Below are 17,557 nucleotides of genomic sequence, written 5' to 3' on the forward strand. Positions count from 1 at the left end.
CGTTGCTCCTCAGCCAGTCTCTGCTCCTCTGCCAGTCTTTGCTCTTCGGCCAGTCTCTGCTCTTCGGCCAGCTTCTCTGCGGCGAGCTTCTCTGCTGCGAGCTTCTCTTCGGCAAGTCTCTGTTCCTCAGCGAGCTTCTCCGCAGCGAGTTTTTCTTCAGCGAGTCTCCGTTCCTCAGCCTGTCTTTGCTCTTCAGCAAGCTTCTCCTCTGCTAGTCTCCGCTCCTCGGCGAGTCTTTCTTCCTCTGCAAGTTTCTCCGCCGCAAGTTTTCCCTCGGCCAGCCTCTCCTCCTCAGCTAGTCTTTGTCCTTCAGCGAGCCTCTGTTCCTCGGCGAGCCGCGCCTCCTCAGCGATTTTCTCCTCTTCAGCAGGCTTCTGCTCAGCAAGTTTCTCAGCTGCGAGTGTTTCGTCAGCGAATTCCTCCTGGGCGGCTTGTTCATCTGCAACCTCATACTTAGGAAGCTGTTCCTCTGCGGCCTTCATCGTTGCGACTGATTCTGTAGGCTCAGATGTTATCCCCTGCGGGAGACGTCTCTTGGGGCCCCTTGCTCGGCTTTTCGTCATATGCGTGAGCGGGGCGGAAGGTTGCGATTCCTGCTGTTCTGAATCTGCCGATGAAAGACGGCTAGTGGAGGGGCCAAAGCTTGCCATAGGGCCATTGCCAACGGCCGGCGACCCGCGAGATAGAAGTCCGGCTAAGGCAGGATTGACTCGGCCTGCAAGTTTACTTTTAGCAGCGGTACTTTCAGCCGCAGCAGGCGCTTGTGAGGTCTGGTCTGGTTCCAGTGGAGACAGAGAATGCACAGACGAACGCACCGAGGATTGCACTGAATGCACCGAGGAACGCACCGATGAGTGGATTGACGAGCGAGCCGATGGGAGTTCCCTGTGGCTCTCTCCCTGATCGTCTGTAGTCGAATGCTCTAGTTCGCTGTGCAAGGGTGAGTCGGCATCGTTGGGGACGACCGCCTTCTCGGACGCTTCAGCTTCTGTCTCAGGTTGAGACCAATCAACGCTAGGCTTGGGTGTTTTAGTTGGTTCGTCTGAAACTTCAGGAGTTTGTGACAATTCGTTGTTCACGTTGACATCAGATCGCATTGAAGAAAGGCTCAGAGGCTGAGGCTCTAGAGGTGCCGGCGGCTCTTGGGGTGAGAGCGGCGAGAGCGGCGAACGTGGGGAGGGTGCGTCAGTAGCGGAGAGGTTGCTTCTAGAACTGATGGACTTGGTCAAGTTGTTTCTCTTTGCAATCGCCTCTGGGACGAACTTCATGGGAGCGTCCAATTCTCCTGCAGTGTTTCGTCTGGCTGATCCCCCGTTAGTTTTGATCGCTTCCTTCTGTTTGAGGATGCTTTCTTTTAAGTCGTCGACCTTGGTTGATCTCTGGGATCCGTTCATTGTACTGAGCGCCGCCTTGCCTTTCAGAATGTTCTCTTTCAAATCATCAGGGGGTACATAGGCCGAGGTTCCCGCCCTTTTAAGCTTTCCGAAGACGTTCTTGAATTCCGGCTCCTCTCTGGGCGCTTCATCTTTGACAATTTCGCGGCGTCGAAGGTTGGCTCGGAAGTCAATCACAGGTGACTGAGGCTTTGGCCTGTTCAAGAGGGGGTCACGAGTAGGAGACGGAACAGGCATATCAAGTACAGTCTTGGTGATAGGGCTGAGGTTCGACGGTCTCCGTGCATGCTTCGTGGTACTTTCTTCCGCGACTTTTGCTTCTGCGTCTGCTTTAGTGGGAGACAGGCCTTCCACACTCTCCTCCAAAGGTGCTGGCTCATTGTCCTCCGGAACGGGGGTTGGCTGACTCTCATTGGGCGGGAGTTCCAGCTCACCGTCCTTGAGATCGCTTTCCGCAACACCATCCTTCGGCTGAGGGACTAACGGCGAGGCAACTTCAGCTGGAGAAATTTCCTGCACTTCGGATGCTGTCAGATCATCTTTAGATTCAGCCGTTAATGCACTCTCCTTTGGTTCAGCTTCAGGAGTGTTCCCATAGGAGACGGAAGTTGGGTTGGGCTCTTTCACAGGAGACAGACTGTTGGCAGAATCATCCGCTTTGGTCTTAACTACATCTGGCGCAGGGAAGAGGTTTGGGATCCCAGACACACTTGATGATTTGGAGTGAGTACCAGGAACAGCTGTTCGCATGAGACCCACGGGTGTGACTTCTTTGAAGCTAGATGTTCGGCCCAAATCAACGCTGCTCCTCAGTTGCCTCTCCCTGACCCACGACGGCTGTTGGAAGGACTGTTGCCTCTTGTGCTTCGGCGAGTCAGGAGGACGGTTCAAGGCACTTTCCAACCAGCTCGCTTTAGTTGGACTCCATCTTCTGGGATCCATAGTCCTGGAGACTACCGGACTTGACGAAGGCAGAGAGCTGGATTCTGGACCCCTATCGACAGAGCTAGCCGACCGCGTGTGAAGACTGAGAGAGGGCCTGGCGGCTCCCTCATCAGCTAGTGCATTGTGCTCTCGTCTTTCGGGAATAGAAACTGGCGGAGTTGCCGGTCGCTCGCTGTCTTTGGCAGGGTCGATGATGGTTGCCTCGCTATGACTTGAACTGGGCCGGTGGCTGGATGTAGGACGATGGCTTGAGGTTGGCCGCTGAGGTGAGATGCTTGGACTATCGCGACTCAGCCTATGTGAAGGCGAATTCGCGAAGATATCGCTTCCGACGAAACTGTTGCGGCTGCTAGCAACCGAACTAGGCCGGCTAAGGCCGGTTGGAAGCTGGGCGCTCCACCTCTTTGACACACTGTCGGACCGCTTCATCATGGCGCTCTGCACGAATCCACCGAGGCCCTTGGTCGGCGACGTGGAACGTTCCGGGGAAAGGCGCCTTGGTGATGGAGGAAGAGACATCTGATCATCCAATACTTCTTCGGGTTTGCGGGGCTCCAGCTTCTGAGCGCTTGACAAAGGCAGCGGTGAGCCGAGACCCGTCGCCGTCGAGACCGAAGAGACACTTGAGTATCGGTGGCCCAAACTACTTTCTGCAAAGGTTGAGCTGGCTCTTGATGGCGAACGGGATCGTTCCTCGACGCTCTCTAGGTGATCGATTTCCTTGGTGGGCTCGGGAGTGGACTCCTTTTCTGCGTTTGGCTGCTTGAGATTCGCTTCGGAGCTGGGTGTCTGTGGCCTGTCTTCCTCCACGTGCTTGCCGCGAGTTGGGGAGCCGGCACCGTCTGTCTGGCGCGCCCACGACACATCTTTGAATGTTGGGGACGATGCGAATGAATTGCGAGCAGCGCTCTGGTCATCCGTCGAAGCGGTGGACAGGGCTCGCCACCGAGAAGGTGATGATGAAAAGAATTGTCTGTTGCTATCCCGAGATGTCGGCCTTTGCTGCCAGGACAAAGTTCCCGTTCTACTCCGTAAAGGTCTGGATGGTATCTCGCCTTCGACTCCGGTCAGTGTGGATCCTCTCCGGCCGCCGTCCGTGGTTGTCGATGTGTCATCCCGAATGGACTCGGGTCTGCTGCCGGATTCACGAGCGGGTGTGTGGAGGGTTGGTTCGAGGTGTTCAGGGGGGTCGATCGCACGGTGGCTGAGAGTTGAAGATATGCTCAATCGAGCCGCGTCTAGGATGGGGGAATCTTTTGTGGGAGAAATCGATCGCGCCCGCTCTGTTTGAATGCCATGCACAGTCAGTTTTTGACCTCACTCATTCGGAAGACAGCAGATTGAAGACAAAGCAGGATGCAATCAAGCATAGAGATAAGATAGATTGAAGATGATTACCAGCTCTGCGGGCCTGTCTCTCCTTGCGTCCCTGCAAAATTTCCTCCTCGAGCTTTTTCGTGCGTTCCTCATCCTCCTTATCGCGCTTCTCTCCTAGTTCCCGGATGCGCAGAAGAAAGTCATTGACATCTTCCGAACTGTCAACGTCTGTCATAGGAGCCATGGCTCGCTGAATGCCAGATTAATCCGGCCAAGATGAGAAGAAAAGGGGGTTTGAGAAAGAATGAAAGGAAATATGAAAGGGAAAAAAAGGTAAAATGGACCACGAGGAAGAGAAGTTCCAAACCGGACAAACACCGGACAACGACCTAAGAACGGTGGGGGGGGAAGGATTTCGTTAGAGGCAATCAGGAGGGGAAAGGTCGTGCGTTTAGGGGGAGAAAAGAATTTGGGGGAGAGGATGGATAATAGTTGGGCGATCAATTGTGGTCGTGACTCGTGAGTCTGTGAGGGTCGATGAGTAGAAAAGGAAGAGAGAAGGAGGAAATGGTGTGGATGCGCGAGCGAGAGGGAGGGAGAGGATGGAATCAAGGGAAAGAAACCCCCGTGGCTTCGCCGCCCTGAGGCGAGGATCGATTCGCATCCGACGAAGAATGAACTGCTCATCTTCCACATCCTGTTGGGCCTCTCCGCTACTACTGCTACTACTATTACTCAAGTGCTAGTTAGTGAGATTGTGGATCCGATAGCAGGCAGCTGAGAAGCCCGTCCAAGGGCAAATAATAATAATCACCATCGCCATCATCATTAACAAGTTAACAACATCATCATCAGAAAACGAAACCCGGCGCCCATCAGCAGCCGCCCCACAATTGTTTTAGTTGGTGAGGCGCATGGGAGAACACAGGCACATCAACCCTTGTCATTGTGATGATCTTATTCTGATCTCCTGAAGAACACAACATTGACTGAAGAACATTTTCTTTCTTCTAGGACTATTGTTTCGTTTCTTATTCCCTTGTTCTTTTTTTCGGCGACACCAACACAATGGGTCCACAGTGTTTTGATCTTGCTCGACACGGAAGATTGTTTACTTTGTTCCCGACTTCGGGACTTGCGGTGGAGCACCAAATCGTACCCTCCGTGAATTCGAAGTCCACACGCAATCCGGTTCCTGTTCGTGTCAGTTATTCATCGCGATGAGTGAAGTTTGAATACATCCCGGGCAACTATTCCTGATTACCGATTCCAGTCTGCTTCCGCCCGTGTCGTCAGTCCGGATCGGATGCGAAACCCAGATCCATGGATGATCCTGACGATGGGGTTGTCGGTACAAGGATTTGTGACCGTGACGCGGCATTCCAAGGCTGCAGCGGCGGCGCTCTCCAAGCTCCAAGCGAAGGCCGGGCAAACCGCTGCCCCATCGTCCATTGACGTAAGGCGCAAAGGCAAAAAGCACCACCGGTTCTCGCTCTGCCATTTCCAGCGACCTGGCCTTTACCGTGTTCGACAAAGGACCGTCCCAGAATCGTGGACCCTGACAGACCGACGAGTGTTTGATCGTCCATCCGAAACCCCGACAGGGCCACACTAATCGGCTCAGAGCAAGGAGCCGCAATAGAACGCAGTCAAACCCTGTCTAAGGATTTTTCGCTAATGCTCCCTCCCGTTGTACATGTCGGCTAAGGCTGCACGTCATTCGATTCCAGGTTTTCATCTGCAGGGTCAGAGATGTCCAGAGTGGCTTCATGGTTGACCAATAGGCCCAACCGTGGTCGGGCGTCACTGCCGCGCGGGAGGGCAGAGAAATATATCAGGCCGTCGGAGATTACGGCCGGGAGAGCCTCAACTCGTGCTATTGGATGGTTGTGTTGAAAACGACTTGATTCGATGCATTTAGGTAGGTCAAAAGCAGTAGAGTTTCTTTTTACTCAAAATCATAGGACTAGGGTACTAGTGGTATAGGATCATCACTATCATCAAAATGCTGATGGGCGGACAAACCCCGTCCAGTTGCTAGCTAGTATAGAAAAAGTCGATCCTTCGCATCCTGCACCACCCACTCCAGTCCTTCGTGCAGATTCTTTCCTGTCATCGCACTGCACGGCAATATCGTCCATCGATGTGTAACAATCGAGTCCAAGCTCAGCCGCTGTAGTTGAATAATCATTAGAGACACGACTTCGGACAAACTGGTCAGGTAGAGCAGTAAAGAATCGCAGAGGCGGGGGCGCAGGGGCAGAAACACGCACCTCACGAACTTCTTGCTCAGTCATACACCCATCCACATCAGTCTTATTGAGGAAAATCAACAGACTTGCTCCCATCAATCGCTACATGTAAACCCAGTCAGTAGGTGCCGCAATAACACAGGACTTTCCCCATCTGGCCCGCCCCCCGAGCGGCAGCAAACCAGAAAAAAAAAAGGACGTACCTCTTCCAAAAGCAGACCCGCCAATTCGGCTCGACAATCGTCCACGCGAAGGCGATCGGTCGCATCGACAACCCAGACCAGGGTATCAGTCTTCTCGAAATAGTTTTTCCAATAGGATCGGAGCGTTTTCTGGCCTCCGACGTCCCCTGAATATTAGGTTAGTCTGCGAAAGATACGACGACGGATGAATGAATGGGTGCGGCGAAGCTATTGTGCCGTACAGATATTGAGACGATATCTTTCCTCGGTGGTCAGCTCAGAGTCTCTTCTCTTTTTGTGCAAACAAAGGGAAACTACCCTTGAAATTCAATAGTCTTGATGATGAAACCCAAAGTCGGACTGACGGTGGTGACATCCTCCTTCATAATCTGCTTGACGATGGTCGTCTTGCCGGCGTTGTCCAGACCGCTGAATCCGGATTTAGCTTGTCAACGTCGCTCAGCTAATCAGCGTGGATTTGCACCTACAGCATCAGGATTCGCATCTCCTTGTCCTTTAGCCGGGCTTTGCGTAGGATAGACAACATCTTGGCGGGCTGTCTTGCTTGATCTGTGGTTATGGGGTGTCGCGTTGAGAGTGATTGATTAAGTTGGGGCGGGTTACTCGGGCTGGGTTTATAGACCGTGGATAAGTATACACAGGCGAGCGCGTTATCTTGAGATACATCTCAACCGCACAGCAGCAATTAACATTTAATATAAATACACTCACTAGACCTTGGAGACTACACATACTGCCCACAATCTACTGTATTATCAGACTGACCGCTGTCACGCTAATCGCCATCGTGTTGCACGTGACTAGCCACTGTACTGTTAGCACCAGAACCCAGGAACGGCATATTCTAATGGTGCATTACCACTCAAAGATGTAAAAAGCAAGCAAGACCTGGATGCCCAGAGCGAAGCTGCCTGTTCTGTCCGTGTTGACTCAGCCTCGCCTTCCGCAACGTCCATCCTCACGCTTGCCTAAGTAGTCCCGAATCCTATCTTCGATTTGCTTTCCGACCAAGCTTTGGAACTTTTGTCTGATTGTGTACCCTAAGCCACCGTGTTGTGGAGGTACGCCATATAGCTCTTCCTGAGACTGGACGGTGTCTGCCATGAAGGCATACCCGGGCAAGCCTGACGCATCGGTGGCATGCACGCCATGGAGGAGCTGCTAGCGACTCACACCAACAGCGTCGACAACCTCAACAAGTCGCGTACCAAATAGCTCTATTACACACCTACTAGGCTTGCCATCCTTCATTGAGTTAAGAACCAGGTCTGACATGCTAGTCAAGGGTATGTGATGGAGGACCATACTTAGGAAGAGAAGACTGACCAGCATCAGAACCCCCATCACAAGAACCTCAAGATACCAACAACAGCGATGTTGATACCATCGGTTCTAGAGGAACTCGAGCGAAGGTGTATCCAATATTAGATCACCTCTGATCGGTGAGGTTGGCGTAGAGCCGGACAGACATTCACTTTTTCTCTAGTGACCAGAGCCGGATGTTCCCATCCTGTCCATGCAAAGCTTTGGACTCACATCCAGTTGGACAGACATTATAAAACCATCTGTTTCGCTCGCGGGTCCGCGTTTCCGCATTTTGTCCCCGCATTGGGTTTCATGAATCAGCTCCTTTGATAAATGACATGAGTGACAGCATTCACAACACGCAGGACCTCCCCAGTGGACCCTAACCCGCACAACACGAAAAGCCTGAGACATATACAAAAAAGCTCTGGATGAGATATTATGTATGTCATGGTAAAGAAGAGATTTCAGTGTCTGTAAGTGAGTCACCCGCGTGGTGAGGTTCACCAACAGAGTCCCAGCTCAGCCATCTTCTTCCCGTCTTCTTTCTGTCTCACCTGCTGAAGTTCCTTGGAATTTCTAAACCATTTTTCATCTCTCCATTCACCGACTCCCTTGGAGTGTCTCGCGTTTTTGTTGGATACTCCCTTCTATCAGCAACCGGAACAAGCGATACACCATCTCTTGAAAAGAAGACTTTGAAGTTGTTGACTGCCTAAGTCATCCTTGAACGACAAACGAAAAGGACCTAGCATCTACCGCCAGCGGAAAAGGGCAGAAACCACGTTCTCGATATCGATCGCGCATAATAGAAAAACCTTCGTCTCTCCAAAGTAAGTACTTCATCTTCATCAAATCGCATCGCTTATCTCTAAGTGATTCGTATGACAGAACTCAGCTTTCCTTAACACCATCAGGAAGACCCATTATCTGTTTCAGCAAACGAAAGGCTTTCTCTTTTCGAGGTAAGTGTCCAGGCTCTTGATACTTCGTGAGCTCTCAGTCACATAGCAAGTTAACACTGCGCGAACCCCACAGGAAGACGGCGACAACTCGAAGAAGCACAATGGCATTCCCAAGAAACAGGCACAACTGGCAAACCAGGGCTCGTCGGACGACGCCTCCTCCCATGAACAACAACAGCCGAGCAGTTAGATCCCCGTCCGATGAACCACAGCCCAACACCTGGTGGGATGGCGAGCACCAAAACAGTAACCAGGGCAGGCCGACACCTGAAGCGTCCGAGCCTCCTGAGCACACTTCACGCTCGCAATCCGAAGTGAGAGCCGAGATCAAACGCCTCCAAGACGAGATCATCCTGAGGGCCCATCTGAACGAAGAACACAAGGACGACGACGAACAGTTAGCCCACCCCGAGTTGCTTGCTGAATACAGGAACGGACCGGGAACAGACCCCGCGTCTGGCAGATACAAGTTTCTCATGGAACGCCGAAGACTTGGCCGGATCGAGGCAGATCTCAGACCTCCAGCAGCACCCCCGGTCGATCCCGCTTCCCTCGTGGAAGAAGAGGAGACAGGAGAGAAGGCTTGGCGGTCCGGTATCACACGCGACGATCCTGTGTTTAAGGCTCAATTCGAGGCGCAATTTCCCCCATACAGAAATGCGGAGTCTGTCTACCCAAGACTAGGTTTGGGAACAGTGGTTTTGGCAATTGAGCCGAGCGAGGAACAAAAAGCATTGAGAGTGAAGCATCTCAGGCGCGACAAGGTAGCACCAACAATTCCCGAAGAGCCTATATGGTTGCAAGCGAATTGGGATTATGCTCCTGCGGTAGATGCCGACAAGCACCAATGGCGACTCTCCTTCGATGCCTGGCTCGACAGAGCTCTCAACTCCTCTCGTGTGGTGGACATACATCGCAAGACATTCTTCGCGGGGGACGCTTTGCCAGACGGTATACACGAGATGTACGAACCGAACTGGCCGTACGACTGGACGTGGCCCGACCCCAATGACGAAGAAGGGCGTCTGCACCAACACGAAACCAGCCAAGGCTATGTCGACAACAGGGCGGTCCGCATAAGAGAAGAACGAGAGGTGGAGCGCCGCCTTGCCCGAGAGCGCGAGCAGGCCGCGATCGAGTTCTACAAGCGCTATCCGAAACCCAACGAGACGCGACAAGATCTGTACCTGCGTCCAGTCCAGGACGGCGATGTCGAGCAGCTTCAGCGCATTTGGAACCATTTCTCCGAGAACTCCCCCATGAGCCTAGACTATGGAGTCTTGAGCGAGGAAACCGTCCGGAAGCGGATCGCCGATATCAAGAAACACCGACTGCCCTTCATCGTGGCCGTGGAAAATCCTAAATCGAACGAGGATGCGGAGAGCTCCAACAAAATCTTGGCTTTTGCGCTTGCTATCGACCACGATGGACCATGGACCTCGGGCCAGTTTGCAGTTAAGCTCGAGTTCTACATGATGCCAAGGGACCAACAGCATGGTATCGGGACCTGCCTGATGGACAAGATGCTCTCGGTGTTGGACGACTCCTACAAACCCCGGCGAGGATACTATTTCCGTTGCTCGGAGGAGGACAACGCAGCCTACCAGCCAGGAGGCCTGCGGCAGATGGCCCGGGTCATCGTGACATGCAGCTTTCCCCGGTCGGAGCGTGACCAGTACCAGTATATCCGCACCTGGCTACAGCGGAAGTGGGGGTTTACCGAGCAAGGACACCTGCGTGGGACGCGTTTGAAGCTGGATAACTTGTGAGATCTGCCTCATTGTCTTCGTCATGATGAATAGGTAACTAACAACCATCAACCAGTCTCGATGTGATTTATCTGGTTCGAAACCTGGGCGGTAGCTGAACGCAATCGATTTGCAGGTCGTGATTCTGCAGGTCATTGAAAGACCTTTCTCACAGACATGTTTTATTTTCTTTTTCAAGTGTCAATTTTCATTATTCCTACTCCTTTCCACTTTGAAGATCCTTGAATTGCCTCATGACTTACTTTCTGTATTTTCTGTATCGCTTTTCAGATTTTATGTTCATCTTTTCCCTTCTCCTTCTTCTTCTTCTTCTTCCTGGAAACAACAGAGTCGGTTCAGTTTGTTATGATCTCATTGCACGGTGGAAAAGCGAGAATTCTCGAGCCAGAACAAAAATGAAACGAAAAGCACAAAGCAAATCTTCACTTCCGAAAGGAAATAAAATCTCAGTGTCAAAACCTCACATCCATCCCGAACCACCCGTAGAGCGAGATTACCTGGTCTACGCATCCATAAAGAAGCGTAGAACCCACCTACCTCCCCAGCAACCAATCACCCACCCCCAGCCAAGAAAGCGGAACACATTCTGCCGATCATTCGAATACTCACCGCCAAGGAAGTTTCAACTTTTTTTCCCTTTCCCGCCCATGCACGCCGCGGGTTTTCGGTCTGAGTTTGAGAGCAGAAAAGTCGGGGTTGAGATTTCTTTCTTTCTGGGTATCTTTTTTCTGTGGTTCATTTACAATTGCTTTTGAGAAAATAGGGAATTGCTGAACACGACAGACATCCCCTCCACAATCGTTCGCACTCGTTACGAATTGCGTTTTACGCCGCGCGCCGACACCACAACCACCCCAAAATGGCGCCAAAGCGGAAGGTGGACGATGATTTCGTCATGACGCTTTCGGATGATGAGAATGATACGTTGAATCAGATTGAGGAAGAGGAGGAGGGTGATGAATTCGCTTCGAAAAAGAATCAGAAGAATAACAAGAAGGATTCTACTGCTACTGCTGCTGCTGCTGCTGCTGCTGCTGCTGCTACGAAAAAGCGCAAGAGGGAGGAGCTGGTTGATAATAAGAATAAGAAGGCGAAGAAGGGTGCGAAGAAGTTGGCTGTGCCCGAGGCAGAGGCAGAGGAGGACAGTGAGGATGAGGATGAGGAGAATGCGGCTGAGGATGATGGGGCGCTGAACTCGGATTTCGAGTTTGATGTTGGTGGCGTTGCGAATGAGGTTACGGAGTTTGATGGGTGGGCTCAGAATATGCCGGATGATGAAGCGGGTAGGAGAAATGGGGATAAGAAGGCCGTGGATATTGATGATATCATTGAGAGGAGGCAGGCGAAGAAGGATGCTGCTGCTGCTAAGAAGAAGTCAAAGAAACAGCAGGCGGCTGAGGAGCTGGATAGTGATGAGGAGGAGGAGGAGGAGTCGGATGGCGGGATGTCTGTTGATTTTGGGGATGATGAGTTGTTGGCGGAGGATGGGTTCGGTATGGGTGCTGATGGTGAGGATGAGAGTGGGAATGAGGGTGCCGAGGAGGATGAGGATGATGCTGATGAGGAGGATGAAGAGGCTGATAAGGACTCGGACGACTCCGACGACGACTCCTCTGTCGCGACGCCTGTCGCGCACCCGGACGACGTGGGCGCTGAGGAGGATTCCGACGCCGAGAGCGAGGTCGACGCCGAAGAAGCGGCCAAGCGCAAGGCTTTCTTCGCCCCCGAGGAGAAGACCGAGACCTCTGCCGCCGATGCGAAGCGCTCCTTCCAGGACTTCAACCTTTCGCGACCGATCCTCCGTGGTTTGGCCGCGGTCAACTTCACCAACCCGACCCCCATTCAACAGAAAACTATCCCCGTTGCGCTCATGGGCAAGGATATCGTCGGTAGTGCCGTCACTGGTTCCGGTAAGACGGCTGCCTTCGTCGTCCCCATTCTCGAACGTCTGCTGTTCCGGCCGCGCAAGGTCCCCACGAGCCGTGTCGCTATCCTGATGCCCACGCGTGAATTGGCGGTCCAATGTTACAATGTGGCTACCAAGCTGGCGACCTACACCGATATCACCTTCTGTCAGCTGGTCGGTGGTTTCAGCCTGCGGGAGCAGGAGAATATCCTGAAGAAGCGGCCCGATGTGATCATCGCTACCCCCGGTCGTTTCATCGATCACATGCGCAACTCGGCCAGCTTCACGGTCGATACCTTGGAGATTCTGGTTCTGGATGAAGCCGATCGCATGCTCGAGGACGGTTTCGCCGACGAATTGAACGAGATCCTGACCACCATCCCCAAGTCCCGCCAGACCATGCTCTTCTCCGCTACGATGACCGACACCGTCGACAAGCTGATCCGCGTTGGTCTGAACCGCCCCGTGCGCCTGATGGTCGACTCGAAGAAGAACACGGCTTTGACGCTCACCCAGGAGTTCGTGCGTCTCCGCCCCGGTCGGGAGGACAAGCGTCTGGGCTACCTGCTGTACCTGTGCAAGGAAATCTACACTGGGCGGGTGATTGTTTTCTTCCGTCAAAAGAAGGAAGCTCACCGCGTCCGCATCGTCTTTGGTCTGCTCGGACTTAAGGCTGCCGAGCTGCACGGTAGCATGAGCCAAGAACAGGTATGTGAATCCTTATCTATATGAGTTTACGAACTTGCACTAACCGTCCTGTCTTCTAGCGTATCAAAAGCGTGGAGAGCTTCCGTGACGGCAAGGCTGCCTTCCTCCTGGCCACGGACCTGGCGTCTCGTGGTTTGGATATCAAGGGCGTGGAGACGGTCATCAACTACGAAGCGCCGCAGAGCCACGAGATCTACCTTCACCGTGTCGGTCGTACTGCTCGTGCGGGCCGGTCGGGTCAGGCCTGCACGATCGCGGCCGAGCCAGACCGCAAGGTGGTGAAGGCCGCCGTCAAGGCCGGTAAGGCTCAAGGCGCCAAGATCGCCAGCCGAGTGATCGACCCTGCCGTTGCCGACTCGTGGGCGGCCAAGGTCGAGGACTTGGCCGACGAGATCGAGGAGGTGCTGGAAGAGGAGAAGATGGAGAAGCAGCTGGCGCAAGCTGAGATGCATGTGACCAAGGGAGAGAACCTGATCAAGCACGAGGCGGAGATCAAGTCCCGGCCCAAGCGGACGTGGTTCGAGACGGAGAAGGACAAGCGTGCCGCCCGGAAGCTGGGCGCGGAGGCTCTAAACGGACCTCAATCCAAGAAGGAGAAGATGAAGCTGAGCAACAAGGACAAGAAGCGACTGGACGACAGCCGACAGCGTCATGAGGGAAATGCCGGATGGAAGAAGGGCAAGGCCACGCGCGAGACGCAGAAGAATGGACGCGTGCCGGAGAAGAAGAGCAAGAAGGGGAAGAAATGAGGGTAGATGATGACTGAGCCTGTTGGAGTGTATATACCTTATCAGTTTCCTTTTTTTTTCCACACCCGCCAGATACATACATACACCTGCATCAAAAGTTGATAGATCGATCTACAAGGAGCGTAAATGGCGGGCAGCATCGGCTATTGGCGGTGGTGGATGGAAGCCTGAGGCAGGCGCGGCTCCGGTCATCGGCGTGCCCCAGACTTGCCCGAGTCGGCGTCGAACAGCTTCGGATTCCCGGTCGGGTTGCTAATCACTGCACGATGATTGATGGGCAGGTGGTCTAATGGGATGGGAGGGCTGAAGAGGCACAACCATATGTCGTCAAACGGATTGAAGTTTATGCTTGAGCTTCTCATTCAAATCCAACCTGCAATGGCGTCAAACGAGACGAAAGGGAGGCAAGCTGGAACCTTGAAGTGCGTTTGACAAGCCATGATGGGCGGTATGCAATGAATCCTCCTATCAGACCTCGTCCCGCCATCCGCTGTCGGCGCCGTACAGTAAAAAAAATCCCAATGGCGCGTCATTCAAAGGAAATCCCAACTTGACTCACTTTCCATTCCTTCCTTATAATTGATCCCGCTTGTTCTCTCCCTCCTCAACCCTCTCCTTCTTCTTCTTCCCTCATTCTACCAAATACTGATACCGTGTCTACTTACCTCGGCGTGAGGCAATTCCTCTTCTATAATTCCTCTTTACCTCCCCCCTCCACTCCCCAGCTTGTCTTATCCTCTACCTTCCCCTCCCCCCACCGTCTTTCCCTCCCTCTTCCCCGCTGCGGATCCCCTCCTCCTCCTCCCCCCATCCGCTGTCTCGTCCACCATGCCCATGTAAGCTCCCTTCTACTGGTCCCCTCGATTCTGGTTCCTTTGCTGCACGCAGAAACGACAATGGGCACGACTTGACCATATTAACCACATTCCATTACAGGCTCAAAGATCCCTCCAAAAAATACAAGCGCTTTCAGCCGCTCCACTTGCCTGACCGGCAATGGCCCAACAAGGTCATCGAGAACCCTCCCCGCTGGCTGGCCACGGACTTGAGAGATGGTAACCAGAGCTTGCCCGACCCCATGGTAGGTTTTCCAATTTTTTCCAAATCCAGAAGTAGTGTTTCTTGTGAGCGCAATCAGTTGTCACCCCCAGCAGACTAACAGGTATCCCTGCGCAACAGGACGGGGAACAAAAACTCCGCTTCTTCAAGATGCTCCGCGATATTGGCTACAAGGAAATCGAAGTCTCCTTCCCCTCTGCTTCTCAAACGGACTTCGATTTCACCCGTCGCCTGGTCGAGACCCCCGGCTTGGTTCCCGACGACGTATGGCTGCAGGTCCTGTCCCCGTGTCGCGAGGACCTGATCCGCCGCACGGTCGACTCCCTCAAGGGAGCCAAGAAGGCGATCCTGCACATCTACCTGGCCACGAGCCCGTGTTTCCGCCGCATCGTCTTCAACATGGACAAGGAGAAGAGTTTGGAGATGGCCGTCCGCTGCACCAAGTATGCGCGCTCAATCACCAAGGACGACCCGGAGATGGCCGGCACGGAATGGCACTTCGAGTTCTCACCCGAGACTTTCTCTGACACCGAGCCCGAGTTCGCCGCGCAGGTCTGTGAGGCCGTCAAGGCCGCCTGGGAGCCCACAGAGAAGGACCCCATCATCTTCAACCTGCCCGCCACGGTCGAGATGTCGACCCCCAACGTCTTCGCCGACCAGGTCGAGTTCTTCTGCCGCCACGTCTCCGAGCGCGAGAAGTACGTCGTCTCTGTACACCCCCACAACGACCGCGGCTGCGCCGTCGCCGCCGCCGAGCTGGCCCAGATGGCTGGCGCCCAGCGTGTCGAGGGCACCCTGTTCGGTAACGGGGAGCGCACCGGCAACGTCGACCTGGTCACCTTGGCCCTCAACCTGTACACGCAAGGTGTCTCGCCGAAGGTGGACTTCTCCGACATCAACGCGGTCATCAAGGTCGTGGAGGAGAGCAACAAGATCCCCGTGAACGAGCGCTGGCCCTACGGCGGCCAGCTGGTGGTGTGCGCGTTCAGCGGCAGCCACCAAGACGCGATCAAGAAGGGCTTCAAGCTCCGCGAAGAGGCGGGCGCCAGCGACGACACGAAGTGGGAGATCCCGTACCTGCCGCTGGACCCCCAGGACATCGGGCGCACGTACGAGGCCGTCATCCGGGTCAACTCCCAGAGCGGCAAGGGCGGCGCTGCCTGGGTCATCCTGCGCAGCCTGGAGCTGGATCTCCCGCGCGCGCTGCAGGTGGAGTTCAGCAAGATCGTGCAGCGCAAGACCGAGGAGGTCAGTCGCGAGCTGCTGCCCAGCGAACTGGTCGGCCTGTTCGAGGATGCCTACCACCTCAAGTCCAACCCGCGCTTCACGCTGATCGACTACAACATCACCACCGACCGGTCGACCTCGCCTGCGCCCCCGGAGCCCGGCAAGGCCCTCAACACCAAGAACCTCAAGCGTCGCTTCACGGGTATCATCGAGATCGACGGCGTCCAGCACGGCATCACCGGCGTCGGCCCCGGTGCCATCTCCTCGCTGGCCAACGCCCTGGCCACCCTGGGCATCGACCTCGATGTCGTCGACTACAAGGAGCACGCCATCGGTCTGGGTCGCGATGTCAAGGCCGCCACCTACATCCAGTGTACGGCCGCCGGCAGCAAGGAAGCTGTTTGGGGCGTTGGTATTCACCAGGACGTAGTCCAAGCCAGTTTGATCGCTCTCCTCAGCGCCGCCAGCTCCGTAAGCTTCCCCCCTCTCCCCCTCCCTCCTCTTTCCTCCCTTTGCCAAACCCCTCTTAACCCCACCGAATAATAACTCTAACAAAAACAATCAACAGTTCCTAACCAGCCGCGCCGGCTCCCCCGCCCCCTTCCGCCCCATCCGCTCCAATACCCTCACAGACGAAGACCTCGAAGCCCTCGAAACCCTAGCCGGCAGCTCCAAACCCAAGGTCGACCTGGGCAGTTTGACCAAGCAAACCGAGAGCCAGTAAACTTGTTTGCTGTTCACGTTCCATTGCGCTTTGCTCAAGGCTCTTCACGTCACCCCCATTGTAATCCTCTCTTCTTTTTACCTACTCTTTTCTCCAAAAATGTTTCATCTATGATTCCATATTTTTTCGGGAGTCCTTTTTCTTATATCTTTATATCTTGATTATATCAGGGGCGGGTTACTCTTGGGAGAAAATATATCTTTTTTTTTTTTTTACTTCAAAGTTTTCGGGTCTTGATTGAGTTGATGGATACCTTCTTGATTTATGTATTTATTCTCTCGAGAGAAAGAGGGGGGGGGGGGGAGATCATAAAAGTGATGATGGTGGAAGCACGCATGTTTGGCGTATACCTTCCCATCTCTAGTAAACACATCCATAAATTGCAGGGGATACAAAGATGCCACGAGTGTCGATATGTGTTTCTCTTTGCTACATTACAACGCTAGTAGGAAGTATAGGGAGGGCCTGTTCTCTGGATTGGATATAGTAGTTATATCTGCGTTCGCTGAGTATTGTGCCAGCCAAGACAGGTAGCAGAGCGGAACAACGTTGCAGAAGCCCACTCTCTCGATCGTCTGTGACATACATACATACATACATATACTGCGCAGCACAAGAGGTGACATGATGATGATATCATCAGGTAACAAAGGTCTTCATGCTAATATAGGGTGTGCTGTCCATCGGGGCTATAAGAGATGCGCACTTCTCTGTCTATATCAGGCAGATAATAAATAGTATAGGGCGGGGACCCGACAAGAAAAGAAGAAGAAGAAGAAGCAGAACAAGAAGAATAACGGGGGTATGCTATGTACAGAACAATGCATGTCGTTCATCATGGGCCAGGGGGTAAGGGGAAAACAACAATACTGTCAAAACTTTAGAACAATAATCAATAAGGGGGTAATGAAGCTGGGACAGCCGGCGGAGTCAAACAGTGGAAAGATAAGCAAATCGTCGTGATGGCAGGCAGGCAGGCAGGCAGGCAGGCTATGCAAAATAGAGAAATGGGAAGGCACAGAGTGCCCATGTGA

At 53.6% G+C, this 17,557-nt stretch overlaps 5 protein-coding genes across 5 annotated transcripts in view; 3 read left to right on the forward strand and 2 right to left on the reverse strand.

Moving 5' to 3' along the window:
• Positions 1-4,220, reverse strand: part of BO97DRAFT_474734 (putative gelsolin repeat protein) — a 7,158-nt gene extending 2,938 nt beyond the window's left edge. The window contains exons 1-2 of the mRNA XM_025700343.1: positions 3,738-4,220; positions 849-3,622 (exon numbers count right to left, since the gene is read on the reverse strand). Coding sequence (XP_025555850.1) covers positions 849-3,622; positions 3,738-3,900 — 2,937 coding nt within the window. The 5' untranslated portion in view covers positions 3,901-4,220. The remainder of the gene's footprint in view (positions 1-848; positions 3,623-3,737) is intronic.
• Positions 4,221-5,654: 1,434 nt separating this feature from the next.
• On the reverse strand, positions 5,655-6,681 carry BO97DRAFT_439673 (ADP-ribosylation factor-like protein 2). The gene is made up of 6 exons (XM_025698001.1): positions 6,579-6,681; positions 6,409-6,519; positions 6,333-6,349; positions 6,112-6,257; positions 5,930-6,010; positions 5,655-5,829 (listed from the first exon to the last, which is right to left on the reverse strand). Exons 1-6 carry the CDS (start codon positions 6,635-6,637, stop codon positions 5,698-5,700), a joined length of 546 nt encoding a protein of 181 aa, XP_025555851.1. The 5' UTR covers positions 6,638-6,681; the 3' UTR covers positions 5,655-5,697.
• A 1,864-nt stretch (positions 6,682-8,545) lies between these two features.
• Positions 8,546-10,248, forward strand: BO97DRAFT_381641 (GNAT family N-acetyltransferase; the record flags this gene model as incomplete). The annotated part of the gene is made up of 2 exons (XM_025693257.1): positions 8,546-10,146; positions 10,206-10,248. The coding sequence occupies 2 exons, from the start codon at positions 8,546-8,548 to the stop codon at positions 10,246-10,248; spliced, it is 1,644 nt and encodes a 547-aa protein (XP_025555852.1).
• A 562-nt stretch (positions 10,249-10,810) lies between these two features.
• On the forward strand, positions 10,811-13,584 carry drs1 (putative ATP-dependent RNA helicase DRS1). Its single transcript, XM_025694480.1, has 3 exons — positions 10,811-10,867; positions 10,934-12,764; positions 12,824-13,584. Exons 2-3 carry the CDS (start codon positions 11,010-11,012, stop codon positions 13,511-13,513), a joined length of 2,445 nt encoding a protein of 814 aa, XP_025555853.1. The 5' UTR covers positions 10,811-10,867; positions 10,934-11,009; the 3' UTR covers positions 13,514-13,584.
• Positions 13,585-14,127: 543 nt separating this feature from the next.
• BO97DRAFT_474737 (2-isopropylmalate synthase) lies at positions 14,128-16,736 on the forward strand. The gene is made up of 4 exons (XM_025700344.1): positions 14,128-14,349; positions 14,450-14,594; positions 14,693-16,270; positions 16,368-16,736. Exons 1-4 carry the CDS (start codon positions 14,342-14,344, stop codon positions 16,521-16,523), a joined length of 1,887 nt encoding a protein of 628 aa, XP_025555854.1. The 5' UTR covers positions 14,128-14,341; the 3' UTR covers positions 16,524-16,736.
• The last annotated feature ends 821 nt before the right edge of the window (positions 16,737-17,557 follow it).

Source organism: Aspergillus homomorphus (assembly GCF_003184865.1).
Source record: "Aspergillus homomorphus CBS 101889 unplaced genomic scaffold BO97scaffold_2, whole genome shotgun sequence".
Taxonomy (NCBI): domain Eukaryota; kingdom Fungi; phylum Ascomycota; class Eurotiomycetes; order Eurotiales; family Aspergillaceae; genus Aspergillus; species Aspergillus homomorphus.